The sequence below is a fragment of the Acartia tonsa genome, chromosome 5 (genome assembly GCF_053477335.1).
Source record: "Acartia tonsa isolate MP-2025a chromosome 5, ASM5347733v1, whole genome shotgun sequence".
NCBI lineage: Eukaryota > Metazoa > Arthropoda > Copepoda > Calanoida > Acartiidae > Acartia > Acartia tonsa.
Window position 1 is genome coordinate 23,834,305 of NC_137264.1, and position 24,793 is coordinate 23,859,097.

Consider the following 24,793-nt stretch of genomic DNA (forward strand, 5'->3'; position numbering starts at 1 on the left):
ACCTATGTTTTCAGATTTTTAAAAATGTTTGTTTAGATCTTTTGTCAGAAATTGACCAAAGTTGTTTTATTATTATTTAAAATGAAGGTAATTACAATTATTAAGGCCGGCCAGGTAGATCGATGGTGACATAATTTTGTTATTAATGTATTAATAAAATGAAAAAGCTAAAAAAGATTTACAGGATTGGTAACATACTGTGAAAGTTACTAAATGGGATGAACCTAACTTATGAGGTAGAAGCTTACAGGTGGCCGGTTGAGCAGTAATACCTTCTATTTATCATTGGATTTTACACTCAAATCTAGCTATAAATGTCATGTTCTATGATTAGTTTTTTTTATTATTATGGGGATTATATCAAAACTTTTTTTTTGAAACCGAATAGATGTTTGAATGTTTGTAAACACTAAACTAACTATGTTTTCTTTTCAGCTAGGCTTCATTTAGATCTTAGAAAAGTTTTTTTTTCTGGAGGGGTGGGAGCAGCTCAACAAACAAAAGATAACGTACCTCTGATAAATAAAAACCAATTGATTTAAAGAGGGAGAGGTAGGTTTCAGGTAAAATCCGTAATGGTGTGTGTTTTAAGGCTTAAAAATAGTAGTAGAACGATAATATTCACTAAATATATCTATTTCTTATTGAAAGGAACTATAGACAAAATTTTTAAAAAAAAGTTAACATGAAACATTTTATCGTTTTACTACTGTTTTTAACTTTAACACATAACCTTTACGGATTTTACCTAAAACCTACCTCTCCCTTTTAATAACTAAGTAATAAATATGTATACAATACATATTCGATAATATTTGATACCTACTCCATTTAATTTATTATTATTTCATCTAAATTGTATTGATATGCATTTTCTGCTTTAGAAGTTAAGGTTTGACAAGACCAAGTTGCGAAAAAGTCGTGTTACCATAACTGGAAGAGAAAGAAGACTGGCGAACAGTGCTTATGCCAGGCTGATCACTTTCAGGTTTGATGCTTTCCCACAAGTAGCCGGTTGTGTTCTAATAACCCTTCTCCCACCCCCCCTTATTTTTTAAATAATTGAAAATACTTCCCGTAGTTTATTTCTCAGGAATAACAATTCGTTGACTTTACCCTCGGTGGCCTAGCCCTGCGGGGCTACCCAAAACCAATATAACCTAACCTAAGAAATAAATAAACCTATAAATCAACCCACTCCCTTGTTTGCAATTTATTTAAGAATAATAGGGGAGGGTACTTCGTGAGATAGTGACGATATAATATATAAATCATAACAATAATATATAGATAAAATAAAAATCATGTCATGAGGATTATTAATGTTGTATTAATTATTTTTAATCTGGTAATTTTAAGTATTATTATAAGCTTTATAAAAAAGTATTAACAAATTTCAAGTTTGCTAGGAAACAGGGCCTTTAATAAACATAAATTATTTTTTTTAAATCAGTTTGATAATCTAAATACCTTTTTACGATTTACTTTGCCTTAGTTTATAGATATACTAGCAGCTGCGCTTCTAGAATCCTCTAGGGGAGGGTGAAATATCGACCCTCCCTTCATTTTCAATTTTAATTGAAAAAAAGTTTTTTTTTTGGGTAGTGGGGGATAATTTTTTATTTGGATGGTGTAAAAAATACCTTTCCTCAAAATACTTAAAACATTCAGTGAACCTATAAGAAGCTTCACTGTAAAGGAGAACCATATCGATCCGAAGGTTAGCGAGATCCTTTGCTACAGACAAAAAAAGCTTATTACTTTATATAATTGGATAAACTATAACTTATTGTTTTCCACTTTAAAAACATTCAACAACACTTTATTCCCTAACCTAACATTACAGTAACTTAATTTTTTTAACCTAATATGTTTTATAATAGAAAAAAGAGTAGTCAAGATAAAAAGAAGCCAAGTTTAAAAAAGAAGCAACCTAAACAGGTAATCACTTTGATTTTTAGATACCATTGTTAATGTTATTTATAAATGAAAGAGGTTGTTATTTAAACTATTAATTAGTAATATGTTACAAATTGTACATATGATTAATTTTTTTTTTATAAAAATTGACTCAAAAGGTTTCTATACATGAAATAAGGTAGGTATATAATATTTTTTTTCCCTTAAAAATTTGACAAAGAATACAATTAAAATTTATGTTTATCTTTTAAGTTGATAGGTAGTACTCTTTTTTATATAAGTAAAATATTCATATACCTACCTAGGTAGTAATTTTATTCTATTTTTCAGAAAACTAAGCGTGATACAAGAACTGTTTATGATGAAGAAATTCAAGTTCTCAATGATAATCAAACCAGTAAAAACATGATAAAAGACTCGGAAAAGACTTACTCATGTAATATATGTAACGTGGATTTTTATGATATCGCTGGTTTGGATAAACATGAATTTTTACAACATATTTTCATGACAAATGAAAAAAAAATTGTTAAAAAATATGTTTGTGACTATTGCGACAGTGCATTCTATAATAAAGATTATTTGTCATTGCATTTAAAGAGACACACACCAACGATACATTTAAAAAGAAATTTAGAGAGGAATGTTTGTGTTCATTGCAACGCATGTTTTATGAATGAATCTGAATTGCATGAACACGTGAAAATACACGAGTTAGAAATTTCTTATATCTGTGATGCTTGCGGTCTACCAGTTACAAAAACAAATGCACAGAAGAAACATATTTGTTTGACTGAACATGTTGATGATGTTGAAATAGTTGAACTTGGAACAGAGACTGATAATTTTAGTGTAAGTATTCTATAACACGAATGAACGTATCCATTTTTTACACTTAGTCAGGGGTGTATATTATGCATGGGATCTCTTGCTAAAGGGAGGGGGGTAAGAGTACCTTCTAAAACATTTTCACCTTCCATTTAGGAAAAAAGGGGGGGGGGGGGGTTTTAATGCAACCATCTCGTAATCAGTGAGCAAATGGCACTTAGAATTCGAATTTCAACCTGAAATTTTGCATGAGTAATCCTTGGTAGGTCTATTTTCCCTAAATTGAACAAAAAGTTGGAAAAGTAGCGGCTAACGGCTGGCGGCTCAGCAGTTTTGCCATTTTTCGGCTACCTATTATTCAAATTAGTCACGAAACCTTTCTCCACATAAGACTCTATGCTACTCCAAAACACTATCAAACGGTTCTAGACGGTAGCTGTTGGTACTAGAAGTTTTAAAAATGGTTTTTGCTATCATTTAACATGAATTAAACCAAAAATATGTTTTAAACAGTTGATTCCTACGTAATTGATGATGGATTTACCCTAAAAATAGGCAAAAAAACGGCTAAACGGCTGAGCCGCCAGCCGTTACTTTTCTAACTTTTTGTTCGATTTAGGGAAAATAGACCTACCAAGGATTACTCATGCAAAGGTTCATATCGAAATTCGAATTCTAAGTGCCATTTGCTCACTGATTACGAGATGGTTGCATTAACCCCCCCCCCCCCTTAGAAAAATATGTGGAGGGGCAAAAAATGAATATGATAATGAGAACTGAAACATTTGTCCCTCTCCTTGGGAAAAAAAGTCAGGGGGGGGGGGGGTAATAATATTTTTTGCAACCGGGGAAAAAATGAATCATGTGCAGAATATACACTCCTGCAATTGGTAAATATTTGGTACAACAGTTTGTGTGTTTGGAGCTGGGTTGCTTTAAAAAGACATTGCAAATGATTTTGTTTTTAAAATTTGATGAAAAAATAGTTAAGTACCTATGCTCTTTCACATAAATAGTACCGACATATACTTTAGAAAAACTGCAAATACTGTTTTTTTCTGCTATCAAATCTTAAAAGGGGGGGGGGGGGGCGAAAGTGACACTTTTTGTAACCAAAACTAAAAGTCAACAAAGGAACTCAACTAAAAAAAGAGTTACAGGTCTGAGATTTTGCATGGCAGTTGCTTTATAGGGTTACAATATGGAACTGTGAAGAAACGACGGCGCAACCACCGAAAACCGCCGTTTCCCGCCAAAAATTTTGTTGCCTTTTCTCGGCGGTTTTCGGTGGTTGCGCCGCCGTTTTTTCACAGTGCCATATTGTACCCCTATAAAGCAACTGCCATACAAAATGTCAGACCTGTAACTCTTTTTTTTAGTTGAGTTCCTTTGACTTTTAGTTTTGGTTTCAAAAAGTGTCACTTTCGCCCCCCCCCCCCCCTTTTGATTTAATGACTTGAAACTAGATTTTTCATTTATTTTCTTCTTATTTTCCAATATATTAAATGCCCTAAGATTATAAGAATTTTATTTCTATTTGTGTATTTGGTAGAACACAGAGATCTAAAGAGATAAGACATTGGCAGATAAATTGATATACATCCCCAATGAATCATGTTGATACACAAAATTACCCCTACTGTAGATTACAAATAGTGGTTGAAAAGTTGGGACACTCAGCTTAACAAACCCACAACTAAAATCAATAAAAGTCCCCAAAAATGTTAAGCCAACGAATAAAAAACTATGGGGACTAGTGGAAAAAAACTGCCTTATGCCCCCTCTCTCCCTGGATCGAACAACCTTGTGTAAGGGGTACCTGGGTCTTTTCATTCGAAGCCATAATATTTATCAGAACTTATCTCATGTTTTCTTTCAGGATTCTAGTATTGTTGGTAAAGATGGAACTAAGGCAAGTAATAGCGATTATAATAACGACATTCAAGTTGTTAGTGATGATAACAACAAAAAGACAATAGTTATAATAACTGAGATTATCTCATGTAATTCATGCCACCTGACTTTTAATAACACATATGACCTGGAAATACATAAATTGATTAAACACAAGGAGGATAATAACAAGAAATTTGACTGTAGCTATTGTAATAAATCATTCAGCTCAAATGTTGGTTTGATGACACACCTAAAAACACACGCATCAAAATTTATTTTCAAATATTCTTGTGATTGTTGCAACATAATATTTCAAAATATAACGGAAATGCTTCTCCATAAGCAAATAAATGGTCATTTTAAATGTGATCTCTGTAGTGAATTATTCAACCAAATAGAACTATTGACAAAGCACAAATGTGATGTGGTGAGCTCGGGTAGTGTCACCCGCCGCGAAAAGTCAATTGATAACGGAGAGTTATTTGACAGTGACAATTTGGTGGCCAACCACCTGCCATCTGCAGTTTCAACTACACCAGTCAACCTTCAACAACAACAACAACATGACATAATTGATCTTGAAAAGCGTGGTAGTGAAGATATTGAAATAGTTCATCATAAAATTGTGACTGCGGATCACAATGTAAGTATTTTTGGTATTATCATCTTATGATTTTTAGTATCAATTTTGAAAATTTGAGTAGGACTCTCCAGACAAAACTATGAAACCTGGCCGCAGCGCTCGGCCTTCTAGCCTAATAAAAAGGTCTAAAAAAGCTTTTAAATGATAACAAAATTAGTCGTCTAACTTCGTTAGGTAATAAATAACCCTCATGGTAAGGGCTCATTTATTTGTTTGTTATACAAAAACGTGTTAAAAGACAGCTTATACCAACATCAAAATTAATTTGAAAAAATCTTGAAACCTATACGTGATTTTCAGCTGTATTTAAGGGGCAACACTTAGTAGAATTGACAACCTTATTATCTGCCCCCCCCCCCCCCAAATATTATTTTAGATTTATTTTGCTTGTTGGCTGTACCTCTTTCCTGGTTTAAAGATATCTAATTGATTTATTCTTTGTTTTTTTTTATTTTTGACTAAAGGAGGGAGGGATTGTTTATCAAATAATATCGTAAATAATCGAGGATTAGCCTTTCAAATGGCCAAATCTAATTTTTATAATTTTTTTCGGTTCATTGATATTCATTAAACCTCTCACCCCAAAACCCCTCTTTATAATTTTTTAAAAAGTTTTATTGGTACCATAAATATTTGAGAGAATATTAGACATCAAAATATAAATCCGTTATTCTATTCAGGTTTCTAACGATGAAGTTTTTGCTCTTCCTGATCAAGCAGCTTCTAATGCAAGTAAAATGGAGGAAATTAATAGCATTATAGTTCTCAATGATGATGATTCAACTGACAACATATTAGAATGCTCAATTGTGGATTTTTCATGTGAAACTTGCCATCAGACATTTGATGATGCAAATCAACTGCAGAATCATGAAATAATTAAGCACAGGGCTGTTGATATAAAAAGCAATGACAAGAGATTTAAGTGTGATTATTGCAGCTCATCATTCATTCAGGAACATAATTTTAAATTACACATGAAATATCATGGCATATATAAATGTGATGTATGTGATAAATCATTTGACCAAGTAAATCAATTGACAAAGCACAAGATGGAACATAATGGTGAATATTCTTGTGACACTTGTGACGTTTTCGGTAGAATTAAATTAGATAAAACTAGTTTGATCCTCCACAAGAGGACCCACCGGATTTATGAGTGCGAATTTTGTGAAAGATCATTTAGCAGCCATCAGGCACTAAAATTGCATCAAACAAACCACTGCGTGACCTGTGGTAAGGAATTTGATAATCAAAGTGACCTAGACCGACACAATTTACAGGATCATTTTGGCGCTGTTTCATTCTCATGTGAAGTTTGCGACAAAGTATTTTCTTCAGCATATAACAAGGATATTCACATGGAATTGAATCACACCCAGAAACGTTCTAAAAAGGCAAAGAAAAAGAAATCCACTTCTGTACCTAAAAAATCTTTAGAAAATAAAGAAACTGAAAGAAAGAATGATGAAAACACTATTAATATAACCTGTGATTTATTCGGAAATTTTCTGGTTGATAAAGATGAGTTGATAATTCACACAGAACAAGATGAAACTGAACAACCAACAGAAAGTGTTGCATCACCAGAAGAAACATTTTCCTGTCAATTGTGCAATGTGTATTATTCTTCGTTGAATGAGTTGTCAGTTCACAAAACTACCATGCATCAAAAAGGAATCTTATGTACTATCTGTGGAAATAATTTTTCAGAGATTGAAATGAGAATACACATGGTTATGTGCAGCAAGAAATATAATAAATTACTTTGTGATATTTGTGGAAAACCTTTTGATGATAAAGAAAAATTGAGAATTCATAAAGAAGTCCACAAAGGCAAAAACGAATATTTTTGCAAATCTTGTTTTATAAATTTTCTTTCGCAAAAAGATTTGGAAACCCATATTAATCATGTATCCAAAAAGACTATTTTTAAATGTGACATTTGCTTTGAAAGATTCCACAACTTTTCAGAGCTTAATCAGCACAGAAAAATTCATTCAGCAAAAATGCAATACAGCTGTAAAGTGTGCAAACAGTCATTTAAAAACCACGTCCAACTGGTTAATCACAAAAATAGTCATGTTTTCTCATGTGATGGTTGCAATGAACAATTTCACAGTAAGAGAGGCGTTACAGATCACAAAAAATTTGGAAAATGTAAAGGTACCAGAAATACTTCTGTTATCAACCAAATTAACTGTGATACGATCCCAAGAGCGAGTTCATCTGGCCAAGTTATGGATGCAGAATTATGTAATGAGAATCTACCAAGTAAAACAACAGATTTGACTTTAGGCAAAAGATGGACGATAAATAAATCATCAAAAGTTGCGAAGATTGCCGGGAAGAAATACTATTCACACCCAGAAGTTCAATTCTCATGTTCAGTTTGTAATGCAACGTTTTCCAGAAAAGATTTTCTTGATTACCACGAGACTATTCACAGTGTATATAAAACATTTACCTGTGAGCCATGCAATAAAGTTTTCAATAATGAATATACTTATGCATCACACAAAAATTCAGTTCATAAGGACCCAATGCACGTAACAGAAAGCTCTAATATGTTTGTTAATTTACCTGAAAACATGACTGACAATCACACACTTATTGAACAAGGAGATGAAATCATGGAGGAGATTGTAATAGAAACTGTTGAGACTATTGAGGAAGATCCTATTGCTGTGACGGAGGAAGATCCTTTAGCTGTGACAGAGGAAGATACTATTGCTGTGACAGAAGAAGAGGAAAGTTATGATAATGGTCAGAGCTTTATTGTGTTTCATGAGCTTTAGTTAAAATAAAATATGTTTTTTTATTATTAATATTTATACATAAACATTCCACTTTTTCCACAAAAAAGAATAAAAAATAAAACCTTTATTTTTACAGAAAAGATATACCTACCTACCTATTCTATTGGATTAAAAAGTACCAGTAAAAAAATATTTTATTTTTATCTATTTCATGTATGTTGTTTATTCTGATTAAATTGATAGATTTTTTTATATTCTCGAAATTTTATTTTCAGAAAAAATGTTAGGTTTTTGAAAGGAAAGACCTTATTATTGGCTTTTAATAGGAAGGTAGGTGAACTTTGAAAATAATCATATTTTAGTAAATATATTTTATTTGGGAATTCACAGGGAGGGAGGGGACATTGGACTTTAAATTATACTGGTTGTTATTCTATAATTGATAGTGTTTTCTTTGCTTTCAATCCAATTTGATGAGTTTCCTTTTATGGATGTTGTCAGCCTTGTTAACACATAAGATCCATAACTGTATTTAAGCACCCCCCCCCAAAAAAAAAATTTCCACCCCCCGAAATATTTTTAAAAACTTTTTCTTTTAAAATCTAAAATAAGAAATTGGGTTATTAAATTCGACTCCCCCCTCCTCAAGTGCCCCTAGAGGCCTCTAGGGGCGTAGCCACTGGTCCTTATAATACGGTACTAGAATGTTTGTCTGTCTGTACGGAAGGATCTCACTAACCGCTTAACTGATATGGTTTTTCTTTACACGGTAGCTTCTCATAGGTCCTAGGAAGGATTATATCTATTTTGGGGGGAGGTGCAACCACAAAAATTACACCCCTCGCCCAAAATACGGAAAAATATTTTTTTAAAACCAAAATTAAATTTTTTTCTCGTATTCATTCGAAACCGATTAATATCTGGTGAATTAGAATCGGTTCTCATACGTAAGAAAAAAATATGTCTAGCATCGTATTATAACCAGTTTTTACGAATATAAAAATGTACAATCATAAGATTAAAACCGGTTTTGTTAGCCCTGAGATGCCGAAGGCATAATTTTACATTTTATATCCACAGAAAGCTGTTTATGATACGATGCGAGAAATAACTTTTCTTCTACTTTTTCGTTTTTAAATCTGAAATAAAAATTGGGTCATTGAATTCAACCATTTGGTATACACAGAAACACAGACAGAGTTCCTTTTCAAAATATGTTTAGACTTAATTAAATTTTAATATAATAGATAGTCAATAACATTTTATAAATTAATTTTACTTTCATTGCGTGTTAGTGTTCAAACAATCATTTTATGCCCAGATACTGTCGGACAGATTGGCGATCATAATTTGAATATATAGTACCTGTGCTACTAATCCATATACCTATAAATTATTTTATTTTTACTTTTTAGACAACATGGAAATGGAAAATATTTCAACACACGAGTTACAGGACTCTGAAAAAGATAACTCTACCATGGACAATTATGGTGATATTTCATCTAATCTCTCTGATAATGTTGCTGTAAATATAAAAGAAGAACTACCACATAGTGAAGATATATCTTTTAAAATAGATCCTATCATGGTTTCCGTGAAAGACCACTCTACCATGGGCAAAGATGAAGATTTTTCATCTGATCCCTCTAATCATGTTGCTGTTGATATTAAAGAAGAACCAGGCAGTGAAGACACAACTGTAAAAATAGATGCTCTGAAAGATAACTCTAATGTAGGAAATAATGAATCATATCCCTCGAATTACATGGCTATGGATATAAAAGAAGAGCCTGATTGTGAAAATGTAAATAAGAAAACTGACCATATCGTGGTGTCTGAACAAGATAACTCTACTGCGGACAAGACTGAGTCTAATCCCTCTGATTACATTGCTATGAATATTAAGGAAGAACCCGTGTTTGAAGACATAAATATGATAGTGAACCCCGCAGTGATGATGGCTGAAAAGGCTAACTTTACCAGTATGAAAGATGAAACAATTTCGTTTGATCCATCCAATTTTGTTGCTGTAGACATTAAAGAAGAGCCTTGTTATGAAGATCAGATTGTAAAAATAGATCCCAAAGAAGTTTCTCGTGGCAGTGCCAAATCTAAATATAAATATGATTATAAATCTTATCTTGTTCCTCAAACATGCAATATTTGCGGCAAAACACTTTCTTGCAAACAAAAATTGAAACGGCATATGAGAGTCCATACAGGCGAAAAACCATATTCTTGTGGTGAATGTGGTAAAACTTTTGCCCAAAGTTGTGAATTGGTAGTACATAGTAGAATTCACACAGGTGAGAAGCCGCATCCTTGCACCCTGTGTGAAAAAAGTTTCAGGACAAAATGGGAGTTAACTCTTCACATGAGAACCCATACAGGCGAAAAGCCTCATATTTGTGAGATTTGTGACAAATCATTTACACAAAGGGGCGTTTTAACAGTTCACATGCGCAAACATACAGGTGAAATGAAATACTCATGCACATTCTGCGATAAAGCTTTTTATAGGAAAGAAACTTTTGATTCACATCTAGTGACTCATACTGGTAACAGACCATTCTCTTGTGATCAGTGTGACAAAAGTTACAATAAAATTGGCGAGTTAAACACACATAAAAAGACACATAGTAATGAAAGACCGTATGCTTGTCAAATGTGTGACAAAACATACAGAAGAGTTGGTGACTTGAATGTGCATATGCGAACGCATACTGGAGAAAAACCATACAAATGTGATTTATGCGAAAAGGCATTTGCTCAAAGTTTTACATTAGTGGAGCATAGGAGATTGCACACAGGAGAGAAGCCCTACTCTTGTGCTGTGTGCAACAAAGCATTTGCAAAAAAAAGTTATTTAACATGGCACGAAAAGAAAGAAAATTGCGCAAAACAAGAGATTAAAGAAGAGAAAAATGATTTTATTGCACCAAGTATGGAGGGTATAAAAGAAGAATCTTTTGATGATACTGAATATATACCTTTACCTGTGGAGTGCGATGTTAATATTGATGAAAAAACAGCGGAGTAACCTTTTTCAATATTTTGTAAAATGCATTTCAACTTTAATTATTGAATTCAGTATCGTTTCCTTTATTATGTGCATTTATGATGCATATAAATGAAAAAATTTAAATTATACCAACTCTTGTAATATATGCACATTTAAAAATGTAATATTTTCATCAAAACAGCAAGGCAAAACTTTTTGTGGTGCCATATTGATTATTATTTACTTCCATATAAATAGTATTATAAACCGATATGATTCTGATATATGCTTGCAAGGGGGGGGGGGGGAGGGGGGAAGTTTTGCCACTTTCGCGTAATCTGTGATTATTAGGATAGGTAGGTATTGATGTGAGACTAAAGGTTATTTAAGATAAAAGTTTACTTTTGGGTAGTACTTCACGTATATTTAATCATTTTTTGGATAGGTCTCCAGGCTGGAAGTTGGTTTCTGGACAGGTAAAAATTTTTGTTTGAAGAGTTAGAGATTAAATTATTAAACAATATAGGTACCTATGCATCTTTTTGGATGTTATTGACATATTTGAAAAAAAAAAAATGAAAATCGGCCTCCAGGTTCAGGTGCTGGAGGCCTCCAGGTCCACTCTGGACAGGTAAAAAAAAAACAATTTAATTGAAGAGTTAGAGGTCAACTTATAACACAGAATATGCATCTTTTAATATATTATTGACATATTTAAAGAAAAAATGAAAATTGGCCTCCAGGTTCAGGTGCTGCATATTTTGTTTTATAAGTTGACCTCCTCTAACTCTTCAGATAAAAAAAATATTTTTTACCTGTCTAGAGTGGACCTGGAGGCCTGCAGCACCTGGACCTGGAGGCCGATTTTCATTTTTTCTTCAAATATGTGAATAACATAAAAAAAGATGCATATTCTGTTTTATAAGTTGACCTCTAACTCTTCAAATAAAAAAAAATTTTACCTGTCTAGAGTGGACCTAAAGGCCTGCAGCACCGGAGGCCAATTTTCATTTTTTCTTCAAACATATCAATAATATATTAAAAGATGCATATTCTGATTTATAAGTTGACCTGACTCTTCAAATAAAAAAAAAATATTTTTTACCTGCCCAGAGTGGACCTGGAGGCCTGCAGCAACTGAACCTGGAGGCCGATTTTCATTTTTTCTTCAAATATGTCAATAATATATTAAAAGATGCATATTCTGTATTATAAGTTGACCTCGAACTCTTCAATTAAAAAATTTTATTTTTTACCTGTCCAGAGTGGATCTGAAGGTCTGCAGCACATGAACCTGAAGGACGATTTTCATTTTTTCTTCAAATATGTCAATAACATCCAAAAAGATGCATATGTTGTTTTATAATTTGATCTCTAACTCTTCAAACAAAATTTTAAAAAAAATTTTACACTGTCCAGAAACCACCTTCCAGCCTGCAGCACCTGAACCTGGAGACCTATCCAAAAAATGATTAAATATACGTGAAGTACTACCCAAAAGTAAGCTTTTATCTTAAATAACCTTTGGTCTCACATCAATACCTGTCCTAAAAATCACGGATTACGCAAAAGTGGCAAAACTTCCCCCCCCCCCCCCTCTTATTTTTCTGAAATGGTACCAAACTAACAATCACAAATTGAAATTCCACCGTCGTTTCTTCCCAGTTCCATAATATACCTCTTAAAAGCAACTGCCATGCCAAATCTCTTTATTTAGTTGAGTTTCTTTGACTTTAAGTTTTGGTTTATAAAAGTGTCACTTCCGCCCCTTCCCTTTTGAAGAAAAATCAATGAAGACCTTCCCCCCCCTCATCGATATGACTCTCTTTTACAATGTAGCAGCTCATAGGCCCAGGGAAAGTTATAACCAATTAGGGGCAAGGTATCCTTAGTCCTCAGTCTCACCCTCCCAAGAGAAATCTCACCCTTCCCCACCCATGTGCTTATAGATGCCTATAGGTGCGTAGCCGCTAATATGACATTTAGAGTGACAAAGAAATTTATTTTAAATGATAACTTCTTCAGTGGTCCATTTTAATAACATTTTGTCCAGATAGGATGGAGTAATGTACATATGTATGTAGTTCTTTTCTTTAAAGCATTCCAACTATCTCTTAAAATAATTTTCTTTATTTAAAAATGTAAATTGTAATTTTTTGTAATGTAAATGCAATAAAATATTACTTTTTAATAGCGTTTTTTAAATTAAAAACAAGAACAAAATGTCCATAAAGTTGACAGCAATAATCACAAACTAGAAAGAGTCAGAATAGGTAATAGAGTAATGTTTGCTTCCTGTACTGTTTATTTAATATTATTGTTTTCCGTGTACTAACAATTTGGATTTGATTATAGAGATACTTTGCTTATTTCATGATGGCCTATCGTCCTATAAATCACCATACAACAAGGATGACAACATATATAAAAGAGAAGCTCTGAAATGGTAGGACAAACAAAGAAAAATACTTGTAGAGTGTCAGAACTGAATAAGCAGAATACGTCTAAACAAAATTGTAAGTAAATTGTTGAAAAACTTCCTAAATACAGGATACAATTTAAACGTAGAGTTGGCAATCCGAATCCGCCCAATTTTGGAATCCAGAATCCGCATGTATGTACGGACTTTCAATTCTTGTAACGATTATAGAGTTGCTTTGCTTCCTAAATGGTACTAAATTGTTATAGGAATAATCATAAATAGTTTGAAATCGATAGCACAATCCTAAACGGTTTAAATAACGAAAAGAACTATCTGTCCGTTAAAGACGGATTTTTAGGAAAGCTTCGTTTTTAAAATTTTCATAAAAAGACAACTACAAAAACGGTGGATCTACGACAGATTGAGATTATAGATTTGCTTATTTTTATTCGTTTTCATCCTGCAAAGTTTTAAATTTATAAGACACTACTAACATGCCTGAACTAACAAATCTGTCAGGGAAGGATCTAATTACAAAGTCTGTTATAAACCTCCAATCGAGGAAAGCTTTATATTGAATGACATTAGGACCCAAAAAAGTAAAGATCTTAATTACATTTTCAGAAAGATTATAAGACAGCTAATCTATGGCCGCCTCTTTCACAATATAAGAGCTTCGCTTTTATGAAGGCCTTTGTCTTTGTTGTAAAATAAGATGTTAATGGAAATAAAAATGAATTTATTTGTTAGGTTTAGGAAAAAGGGCATAATTTAAGTAAATAACAAATAAGTAAGTATATATTTAAACATTACCGTCAAAACAAAACAAAATTCATATATTTTTATTCAACACATACCTACCTACTAAAAAAAACAATTTAGTAAAAAAAATCAAATAATCAAATTCTTTGTATTTTCATAATAAGGTACAATGGCAGTTGATCAGCGAATTTAATCTAGAAAATCATGAATTATTTGTGTAGGTATTTCATTTTCTATTTTTTAACCTAATACCTTTTTACACCTTAAAATGCTTTGGAGAACAACGACAAATACATAGATGTACAATCCTTATACTAAAGTAACAGGATGTCTGTGTGTTTGTACCGAAGGATCTCGCTTACCGCTGAACCGATCGGGTTCTCCTTAACAGGGTAGCTTCTCATAAGTCCCGGGAAGGTTTATAACTATTTTGGGGGAGGGTACCACCACCCTATCAGGAGAAATCGCCCCTAGAAAAAAATTACCCCTCTCGAAAAAGAGACTCCAACGAAACATAAAACAATTATTTCTGTAATTAGATATTTTAGATAAGAAAAAAACATTCAAAGTGCCACTAGAGGCCTCTAGGGGCGTAGCTGCTAGTGTATTGTATAATGTACATGTATTAAAATGGGATATCATTTTATACTAAACTAACGGCTACGCCCCTAGAGGCCTCTATTGGCACTTTAAATGTTTTTGTTGGTTAAAGTCTCTGAGATAATTCTTTTTTTACGATACCTCTTTATGTTACGTTGAAGTCTCACAAATCTTAAAATTTTTCGATTTTTTTGTCATTTCTCTTGGGAGGGTGGTGGTTCCCTCCCCCAAAATAATTATAAACCTTCCCGGGACCTATGAGAATCTACCCTGTTAAGGAGAACCCGATCGGTTCAGCGGTTAGCGAGATCCTTCGGTACAGACACACAAACACACAGACATCCTGTTACTTTAATGTAAGGATAAATAATACTAAACTATACTGTTCAAACCCATTCCTTTTATGGTATAATGAATATTGATACCAAAATAAGTGTTAATATGAAAATCGAAAGTGACATGTTGCTTAAAAATCTATAGTCATTATATCATATTTGAAATGGACTAAAATAAGTGCAAAAATTCTTGCATTTTAAGTTGATCAAAAATACAATACAACAATAGGTAAAATTTGTTTATGTACATTTCTCGTAAGGAGTTTATTATTTTTCATGATTATTTGGCCCCGACATATTATCTAAATCAGGAGAAATATTACTTTTACACGGAGCAATAGAAATGAGAATATTTGGGGGGGTTCGGGATATTTTTTTATTAAACACAATCTTTTTAATAGGAAACTGATTCTTTGTTTGATTATCTGCTTCAATGCTTGTGTCTTTCAATTTTCTTTTAACAGATTTTTCATTAAACACTATCTTCTTAATTGGAAATTGATTTTTTATTTGCTCGTTTGAATCAAAATTTGTGTCTATTACGTTTATGTTGATAGCAGATGTTTCATTCATGCCCGGTAAAACTTCAGGAGGAAAATGATCATCCGGTGAAACTTCTAGATCATCATTAACTTTTTCAGTTTTAACTATCACTTGATCTTCACTTTTTTCTTCTGTTTTAACTTCAGTTTCAATAGGATTATCTGTATCACAAATTTCTTGTTTGATAATTGTTTCATCACCACAAGGCACGTTTATGAATGTAATAGGATCAATCATAGTAGAATTAGTAACATTTTCTGTGGTTGAAACATTGTCACATCTCTTATTAGGATCTTCCTAAAAAAGTTAGAAAAATTGAGACTATCTTTTCTTTATAGTAGTCACAAGGATAACAACATTTATGAAAGCGAAGCTCATTAATCAAAGGCACGAACTCAAAAAATATAAAATGACACTAAAAAATACTTTTACGAATTTTTAACAAAATGCTATGCATGGAAATCACAAGATATGCCTCATTTATAGAGACTTTTCACCCACAACAATGAGTCTAATTGTTGTTGAAATCCTCAATCCAAAAAAGTTGATGTGATTAAAAATTTGTGGAATAAAGCTGACAATCATGCTTGAAAGGGTTTGTACGGAATTTCTAAAATTAAATTGTTACAGGAATTATCATCCAAAAGGGGACTATGTACGAACGAGAGCAAGTGATTCTAAGCACCTTCCAGCAGTCATTCTAAATATTTTTTAGTGAATATACTTGGGTTATGTTTGATATAGTTATACCAACTAAAAAATTTAGTTTTACTATGGTTTTCTATGTATGAAACTTTGAAATGTTAAGCATTTTTAGATGAAATATCATCAATTGTTTGTTGAAATAAAATAACAAGCCAAAACATAATTAAATGCTGTAAATTACGAAAGTACACTAATAAAACTGTTTACAATATTACATGTTACCATCCCTTTTTCCAAATGAACATTTTTCATTAAAAAAGTTACTTTTGTGTTAAAACAGTTTGAATTAAACAAAACATTTGATAATATATAGCCAAAAAATGGTTAAACTTATTTTTGTAAATTGTTATAACGATATTAAATACCTATAACCCTAGTATATTCACCAACAAAAACTTTTAGAATCGCTGCTGGAAGGTGCTTAGAATCACTTGCTCTCGTTCGTGCATACTACTCTTTGTAAACGATACTACGTTTCTAAAATGTCTAAAACTTCAGGGGCTATCCGTCACGGATAGATCGACACTAAATTTAGAAAGGCTTTGCTTTAAAAAAATGTATCTTTCAATACTATTTTGTGTCGATATAAAAGTTTTTTCCCTCGCTTCATAACCATTTCAAAAAGTAAAAAATTATATTTTTTACTTTAGTTTGTAAGTGCCCGTAATTTATAATATATTAATAGTGGTTCTTTCCCACAAAGGGCCTATCGACGAGCACTAACCACCACCCACCCATCATATTTTAAAATAAGGGGGGGGGGGGGGTTAATGCAACCATCTCGTAATCAGTGAGCAAATGGCACTTAGAATTCGAATTTTGATCTGGAATTTTGTATGAGTAATCCTTAGTAGGTCTATTTTACCTAAATTGAACAAAAAGTTGGAAAAGTAACAGCTAACGGCTGGCGGCTCAGCAGTTATTATTTGCCATTTTAAAACTATTTTCAAGGGAAATCATCACGAAACCTATCCCTACATAATACTCTATGCTGCTCCAAAACGTTTTCAAACGGTTCTAGCCGCTAGTTGCTGAGCCGTTAGCCGTTACTTTTTCAACTTTTTGTTCGATTTAGGGAAAATAGACCTACCAAGGATTACTCATGTAAAATTTCAGATCGAAATTCGAATTGTAAGTGCCATTTGCTCACTGATTACGAGATGGTTGCATTAACCCCCCCCCCCCCTTGAAGTAAAGATGGAATGAAATGGTAGATTTTTTTCTATTTGTAATCTAACTTAACATGACCAAATGTAAATAACAAAATTATCCCTTTTACCTTCTTTTAGACTTATTATAATAATTGGATTGGGCGGGGGTTCTATGCTCGACAATGCACTTAGAAAGAAAGCGAAATAATATCTACCTGCAATTCCAACCATTTATCTCTAATCATATCCAAAAAATCCAGGAAAGATATATTTTCTTTTTTCATCAATGTTTCAATTCTTAGTATTGCCGAAATCACCAGCTCGCTAATTCTGCGCAATTTTTCACGTTCTGCGTCTTGAAAGCTAAACAATTAAGCTGTATTTGAAAGGGGTTTCATTCGTAGCTAAGAAAACTACAGGAAGGGAGGGGACATTGGACTATTTAATTTAAATCTTTACCCAAACTTTTAAAACTAAGTTATCTTATTCGTTGACTTAAAAACACTATAAAAGAATTTAGGTTAGTTTGTTTTCAATTTTTTAACCAAGAATTCTATTTTTAAAAGGGGTTATTTCAGTTATATTAATTGGGGATGTATATCAATATAGAATCCAGTCTTATCCCTCAAGATCCCTGGCTATATTTAATTAGAGTATATCAATCTGTGTGTAGTGTAGGAAAAAGCATATATTGTACCTAATATTCTTTTGTTAAAATGCAAAGATTTTAAGCAATAAGCTAGGAAGACCTTCTACAATCTTAAACATCTAGAGACTGTATCTAACACAAATTAATAATTTGCAATTACTGTATTACAATGTACTTTTCTTTGGCAGATTGCCAATGCTGCGCTACTAATGGACAAAACTGTACGTAAGGTGGGATTGCATGGGGTAAAACTACAAACACTATGTCCGAATTAATGAGTTACAACGAAACTCATAATTTGCCAAATCTTTCAGCTCATAAATAGTGCTGTTAAGAATTTTAAGAAACATACCTAAGCAGAAAGTCATAAACAATATGCTTTTTAAGGCATGAAATAAAATGATTGTCCAAATAAATAGTTACCTTAATGGAAAAACCGGATTTGAGTTGGGTTTCAAAAATGGGGTTTTGTTGGGTGGCCTACAAATATCCTCTGGTCTAAAATGATTTTTACAAATATATTTATTTTTAATGCGTACTTTCCAACCCTCAGGGTTAAGGGGCAGCCAACGATCTCGTACTTTAAAAAAGGGTGTTTCTTTATTGGACAAAGAATCACACCCTAATACTGAACATTTTCTTGAATAAACCATCTGAAATTTATTTAGTCTTAATACATTTTGTATTATGTACATAACTTACTTGGATGTTATCAGTATATCGGAATAAAATGTTATTTATTTAAAGATATGTAAACTGTAATTGGAAATCACAAAACTATAGGTAACTAATAGTTTGTCCTTGTGTCCGTCTGCCTGAAGCTTAAGATCGTAGAGGCCTCTAGGTGCGTGGCCGCTAGTATATCAACAAAGTAACATATATAGTAGATACTTATCAATCACAGTGTGTGTCCAATTGACTTGCGGACAGAAGGACCTACCCTAATTAAAGAATAGCTTTCTGTCATATAAGATTTTTTACAGAACTCCTAACTATCATTTTTTTCTCTGAAAAAAATAACAATAATATTGAATACAAAAAAATCTTTGTTACATGTAAGTTTTACATAATCACAAACAACATTTAGTTTATCACTGCAAAATATTTGGGATTTTTTGATGACTTGAAAATTTAAACTTATCACAACATTTTTGATCTCTTCAATTCATTACAAAATAACAATATTATCAATTTTGTCTTTGAATTCAATAGTAGTAAAATCTAAATAAGTTTCAGCGTTGTGTTCATCCTTGATTACGTCTTTAACAAATGTTTCTTGGTCTGCAAAATGAAATTCTTCAGTGATGGATTGACTGGAAATGTTTTCATCGATCTCTTCTTTTATATCATTTTCAGTTTTAAGATCATTATGCCCAACAAACATAAAAAAATCTTGTTCATTTTTATTAGAGTTTTCTTCTTTTATGTTTGAAGAAGTGCTATTTTCTAATTTTTTGTTTGCTGAATTATTTGCTATGTCTTCAATAGTTTCGTCTTCTGGTTCTTCTACATTACACTCCTAAATTAAAACAAAAAAAAATAGAATGGGATAGTTGCATTACGTGCATTTAACGAGTTTAATTGCAAATATAAGTTACAAAAATACCACCTTAACATATATGATTTTGAATTAAAATAAATAGCAATCAATTTAGCACCACCGAAATAATCATTATGCTGTCTTTGTAAAATCAGGATAGTCATAATATATCCAAAAAACTTAATTTTCAAGTCTTGATATTTTTTAAACAACCTGGTAGAAAATAAATTTTCTCTTCAAATATTTGTCCTATAGATGATAGATGTAGTTTAAACTATCTAATAGAAAAAAATATGCAGTTCACTAAATTCAAGTTTAAATGCACTTCGTGCAAATACCCCTTTTGATCTAAATACTCTAAAAATGTTGATATTTCAAGGGTTTTATGGTGTACCTCTAAAATAGATAAAAACATTCTAGAACCTTTAAGATTCTCACTTAAATCAGTACCATTTTGAAAAAGCACAAAAGATGTACACACAGAAAGACATCATGTCACTTTTATAATTGATTAGAATATATAAGGAGAACCTGTTGCTTTGCCTCATTTTGTAATTGAGTACATCTTGCTTTAATCATATAAATACCCTCATCTAAAGTTATTCCTTTAGAACTTGTCACATCTTTAATTCTTTGGACTATGTTTTCAATCTGCTCTTTAAGTGTTGGAGTTTGATTATTAGGTTTATCTCTTTTATCTAAAAAAAACAAGAATGTTAACATTCATAATTAGCAAAGCCTTAAGAAATCATAGAATTGTCATTTGAGGTAAGACCGACAGACAGAAGGACAAAACAATTTATGTATAGCTAGATATGGCTGAAAATTTCAGCCGAGAAAATCACATTTCCCCTATACCATTACAAACTGACAGACAAACAGACAAAGTAAATTATAGAGTAGCTTTGGTACTAATAATTGCAAGTAAAAGCATATATTCAAATAAATAACACACAAACTTGTTTTTTTTTCTTTAAAATAAGATTTCAAAAAATCAGTTAAAGGAACCCTGCAAAAAGTACACTGATCTAACTGCTGAAAGACTGCCAAAAGTAGACCCAATACCCCAAATTTGAAGCCTTGAGCTTCAAAAACCAAAAAAGTAAAGGCATTTCCCAATGACAATGAAAAGGAGGGAGGCGGTTGTGACACTTTTTAAAACCAAAACTAAAAGTCAAAAGAACTCAACTAAAAAAAAGAGTTACAGCACTGAAATTTGGTATGGCAGTTGCTTTAAAGAGGTACAATGTGGAACTGTGAAGAAACAGCAAGGAACCGCCTCTATTGCCAAATTGTTTTTTTTGGCAGGAAACAGCGGTAGCGGCGGTTAAAAAAAAACTTTTCTTCACAGCTCTACATTTTACCTTTTTAAAGCAACTGTCATTCCAAATTTCAGTGTTTTTACTCTTTTTTTAGTTGAATCCCTGTAGTTTTGGTTTTAAAAAGTGTCAAAACCACCCCCTTTTTTTAAGCTTTTCATTGCTCATGATCAGGGGTAGATTTTCTAACAATAAATTCTACAAAAAAAATCACGAAACATTTTAAAGTTTTCTACAAACAATCACGAAACCTTTATAAGTGTTCCATTTAACTAAAGAGGGGTGGGTTAGAAGGGGAGGAAAAGGGGAAGGGGGTTGTGGGGAAATTTTCCATTAGAATTGTTTGTCAGAATATCATTCCCTTGTCCCTGCTCATGATAGGAATTTAGATATTAATAGGGCTGTAAATTAATTATAATAAAACCATAGGAAATTCATAAACATTTTCAGATTTAACTACCTACTGAACTGAATTAATTATTCATTTCAGGGAAACTTCATATAAATTATGGGATGGTATTTTTTTAAAAGGGGGACGTACCTGAAGCTTTTTTGAGGCAGGGGGGCAGCGTGTCGGAGCCATTTGATTTTGGTGCGGTATGTCCTGCCAAAATATTTTTGCTTTTTTCTCGATAAATTACCTACACAAATTTGAAATATTTAAGACAAACTTATTATTTTCTAACAAAGTTGACCTTTTAGTTGTTCTGGACACTTGGGATTTTTTATATTTTAATATTAAAAGCATGTTCCAACTCTACCAAAATATCAGGAGAAAAAACAGGGGAAATTTTTAGAAACAAAAGTTTGTCTCAAATGATTCAAAATTGTCTAATTTAACGAGAAAATGCGAAAAAAAATTCCGACGGTTTTCGGCAGGAGCGTCGGTTCGGCCGCGTTTTTTCACAAATCCACGTTATACCCCATTAATGCAACTACCATGCCAAATTTTAGAGTTGTACTCCTGTTTTAAAGTCTGAAACTCACATCCTCACGGAATTCTGCGAGAGCTACCTCCCCCTTTGTCATTTTTTAAGGGAAAATGGATGTTTTTTTCAAACTGTAATAGAAATATTGGTATTTTAAATATGATAAATATTTATACTTGCAAACTTATACAAGGTGAGTAATACCACTTGTCATATAGACCATAAGAATTAATCATAAATTATCTCTTACCCATTGCATGCTGACATGACTTTTGTTGTGTTTGAATGAGATTACTTTCTACAGGTACCAAGAACTTTCCTTCGTGTTTGGGGTGATAATACTGGTAATTTATCTTCTTTATATCAGAGATAAGAACAGAAGCTGTCAACCTAGAAAAAAAATATTTTAAAAGGTTTAGGTTGATGAATTTTTGTATTTTAGATTATTAAAAATAAATTTTAAAAATAGGACCATAAACAAAACACCAAAAGGTATAGGGAAAAATATAAAAAAAAATTAGCCGAAAAAATGCTAAAAGCAGTTTGACCTCCTTGGATGTTATTTAGTTGATTATTCTCCTTAATTATTGGATGGTTTTTAAAAAGTTTCAGCCTTCTATCTTTTAAAGGAGATATAGGGAAAAATGTAAAAAAAAAATAAAATTAGCCAAAAACCTGACCGCCATGGATGTTTTTTAGTTAATTATTCTCCTTGATCATTGGATGGTTGGTAAAAGTTTCAGCCTTCTATCTTTTAAAGAGCCGAGAAAATCATGTTTCCCTCAAAAGTTTTCAGACAGACATAGATACATACAGACATTTAAAATTATGGAGAATTTTCGCTACTAACAGTATTTACATTTTTAATAATTTAACATTTACCTAAACTGGGAAAATTTGTAATTTCCTGACAGTTTTCCATGGAGGGTCCAAGCATCAAAAATTTCCTTTTTCTCTTCTTTTGTTAGATACTTCATTTGTTTTCTTCTTCCCAGTTCATTTCTACATTTCTTTTTCAGATCAAAATATAGTTCCAGCAATGAATTGTCAAACTTTGAATGTTGTCTGTATCGTGCTTCCCTATCTATTTTATTCGATTTATTATCTTTCTTATCCATCTTTAAGATGTTTTAAATTATTTTTCTGCAATTTAAAAAAAGTATTTTGTAAAAATCAAGTGTTAGTTAATAAATATTTCTTCAAAATGCTCTTTATATAAATTAATTGAACAAAAAAATTATTAAGCTGGTGGTGCCCTTTGCAATGTTGTTTTCTTACTGTCATTATCTCAGCATGAATTTTAGACTAAAACTGTGGATATATCATACAAAATAAACCAGGGTTTCGGATCCGCATTGATTTTTTGCGGATCCGGATCCGGATCCTCCAAATTGGGTCAGTGCGGATCCGGATGCGGATCCGGATCCTACCGGATCCGGTTCCGGATCCTTGATAATAAAAATAAAATCACCAAATTTTTCAAAAATATTTATTCTTTAATTCAAAGTCAAAATTACTTTTAATTTTCAAGTCTGACCCTAAACCTTAAAGATTTGCTCTCATCAAGAGAATGTCTGAGATTTTATATAAATTTAGGTAGATTTTTCCATTTTTTCCGCATTTTTTTGAGTCCAAGGATCCGGATTTGCATTTTTTTGAGGATCCGGATCCTTGGACCCAAAAATATGCGGATCCTTGCGGATCCGGATCCGAAACCCTGAAATAAACTATTCTTGTTTAGTTATATACGTCCATGAAAATTATTAATACAGATACTAACCTTTATTTAGTAAATTTTTCAAATAATATAAAGTCATAAAACAAACATCGTAATTGGAGGTAGCTTCAGTTTTAATAAAATTTTTCAGTTTTAGGCCCTATCCTGTTCCTGATATACATAAATGATATTGACTTATCAGCTGACAAAGTCAAGTTCCTCAGTAAATTCGCTGATGATACCAAACTTGGCCACCCTGTTAAATCAGAAGCTGACAGGGATCTTCTTCAATCCCAACTAAATGCTCTGTGTGTATGGGCCAAAGAGTGGGGAATGGAGTTCAACGTGGAGAAATGTAAAGTCCTGCACTATGGCAGAAACAACAAAGAGTATCAATACCAAATGTACAACAAGATACTGGAGAAAGTGGACTCAGAAAAGGATATTGGTGTTCTTGTTAATAAATCAGGCAAACCTAGTGAACAGTGCATCAAAGCATCAAGAACTGCAAATGGTATTCTGTCCCAAATTTCAAGAACTTTTCACTATAGGGATAAGAAAGTTTTTCTTGATCTCTATAAGAGACAAGTCAGAGTACACTTGGAGTATGCCACACCTGCCTGGTCCCCTTGGCAAGCAGGTGACTGTGAACTTCTGGAGAAGGTTCAAAGGAGAGCTGTTAATATGATTTCTGGACTTAATGGCACCTATGAAGAAAAGTTGAAGCATTTAAATCTTCAAACTCTATCACAAAGAAGATTTAGAGCAGATATGATTGAAACTTACAAGATTTTAAACAACTTAAGCAATGTTAATCCGGAAGTCTGGTTCACAAGATCAAACCCCAACAGAGTTTCAACCCGCTCATCTGTACCTAACCCAGATTTGAACTTAAATCTACCTTTCCGCAGAACAGAGATTGGCAAAAACTCTTTTAGTTCTAGAGCAGTAAGAGGCTGGAACAATCTCCCAAGCGAAATAAAATCTTCTACCAGCCTGGCTCAATTCAAAGTAAAGATTGACAAACACCTGAAAGAAGCTTGACTTTTATGTTAGCACCTCCTTTAT

At 32.4% G+C, this 24,793-nt stretch overlaps 4 protein-coding genes across 6 annotated transcripts; 2 read left to right on the forward strand and 2 right to left on the reverse strand.

Moving 5' to 3' along the window:
- The first annotated feature begins 11 nt into the window (after positions 1–11).
- On the forward strand, positions 12–8,189 carry LOC145319095 (uncharacterized). The gene is made up of 6 exons (XM_080160947.1): positions 12–87; positions 885–988; positions 1,884–1,941; positions 2,251–2,772; positions 4,628–5,287; positions 5,968–8,189. Exons 1-6 carry the CDS (start codon positions 82–84, stop codon positions 8,086–8,088), a joined length of 3,471 nt encoding a protein of 1,156 aa, XP_080017073.1. The 5' UTR covers positions 12–81; the 3' UTR covers positions 8,089–8,189.
- Positions 8,190–8,321: 132 nt separating this feature from the next.
- On the forward strand, positions 8,322–11,234 carry LOC145319096 (uncharacterized). The gene is made up of 2 exons (XM_080160948.1): positions 8,322–8,379; positions 9,465–11,234. The coding sequence occupies exon 2, from the start codon at positions 9,470–9,472 to the stop codon at positions 11,090–11,092; it is 1,623 nt and encodes a 540-aa protein (XP_080017074.1). The 5' UTR covers positions 8,322–8,379; positions 9,465–9,469; the 3' UTR covers positions 11,093–11,234.
- A 2,963-nt stretch (positions 11,235–14,197) lies between these two features.
- On the reverse strand, positions 14,198–19,229 carry LOC145319097 (uncharacterized). 2 transcript variants are annotated; one of them, XM_080160950.1, is made up of 5 exons: positions 19,161–19,229; positions 18,644–18,718; positions 17,787–17,934; positions 15,188–16,012; positions 14,198–14,551 (listed from the first exon to the last, which is right to left on the reverse strand). In XM_080160950.1, the coding sequence occupies exons 3-4, from the start codon at positions 17,853–17,855 to the stop codon at positions 15,440–15,442; spliced, it is 642 nt and encodes a 213-aa protein (XP_080017076.1). In that variant the 5' UTR covers positions 17,856–17,934; positions 18,644–18,718; positions 19,161–19,229; the 3' UTR covers positions 14,198–14,551; positions 15,188–15,439. The 2 variants fall into 2 exon arrangements, with proteins under 2 accessions (XP_080017076.1, XP_080017075.1); XM_080160949.1 differs by lacking the exon at positions 19,161–19,229 and having other exon boundaries at positions 18,644–19,031.
- A 139-nt stretch (positions 19,230–19,368) lies between these two features.
- Positions 19,369–23,287, reverse strand: LOC145319098 (uncharacterized). Of its 2 annotated transcripts, XM_080160951.1 has the most exons (5): positions 22,891–23,287; positions 22,259–22,398; positions 21,621–21,683; positions 20,292–20,458; positions 19,369–19,739 (listed from the first exon to the last, which is right to left on the reverse strand). In XM_080160951.1, the coding sequence occupies exons 1-5, from the start codon at positions 23,124–23,126 to the stop codon at positions 19,389–19,391; spliced, it is 957 nt and encodes a 318-aa protein (XP_080017077.1). In that variant the 5' UTR covers positions 23,127–23,287; the 3' UTR covers positions 19,369–19,388. The 2 variants fall into 2 exon arrangements, with proteins under 2 accessions (XP_080017077.1, XP_080017078.1); XM_080160952.1 differs by lacking the exon at positions 21,621–21,683.
- Positions 23,288–24,793: the final 1,506 nt, after the last annotated feature.

Excerpts from the sequence above, each read along its gene's own strand:
- LOC145319095 (XM_080160947.1), top strand. Across the intron at positions 1,942-2,250 it reads AAAAGAAGCAACCTAAACAG|AAAACTAAGCGTGATACAAG; the intron begins GTAATCACTTTG and ends TCTATTTTTCAG. Across the intron at positions 5,288-5,967 it reads TTGTGACTGCGGATCACAAT|GTTTCTAACGATGAAGTTTT; the intron begins GTAAGTATTTTT and ends TATTCTATTCAG.
- LOC145319097 (XM_080160949.1), bottom strand. The coding sequence starts at position 18,915 with ATGTACATAATACAAAATGTATTAAGACTAAATAAATTTCAGATGGTT. Across the intron at positions 17,935-18,643 it reads AATCCGGTTTTTCCATTAAG|CTTTCAAGACGCAGAACGTG; the intron begins GTAACTATTTAT and ends TTAATTGTTTAG. Across the intron at positions 16,013-17,786 it reads ATAAATGGTTGGAATTGCAG|GAAGATCCTAATAAGAGATG; the intron begins GTAGATATTATT and ends TAACTTTTTTAG.
- LOC145319096 (XM_080160948.1), top strand. The coding sequence starts at position 9,470 with ATGGAAATGGAAAATATTTCAACACACGAGTTACAGGACTCTGAAAAA.
- LOC145319098 (XM_080160951.1), bottom strand. The coding sequence starts at position 23,126 with ATGGATAAGAAAGATAATAAATCGAATAAAATAGATAGGGAAGCACGA. Across the intron at positions 22,399-22,890 it reads TACAAATTTTCCCAGTTTAG|GTTGACAGCTTCTGTTCTTA; the intron begins GTAAATGTTAAA and ends TTTTTTTTCTAG. Across the intron at positions 19,740-20,291 it reads AAAATGAGGCAAAGCAACAG|GAGTGTAATGTAGAAGAACC; the intron begins GTTCTCCTTATA and ends GTTTTAATTTAG.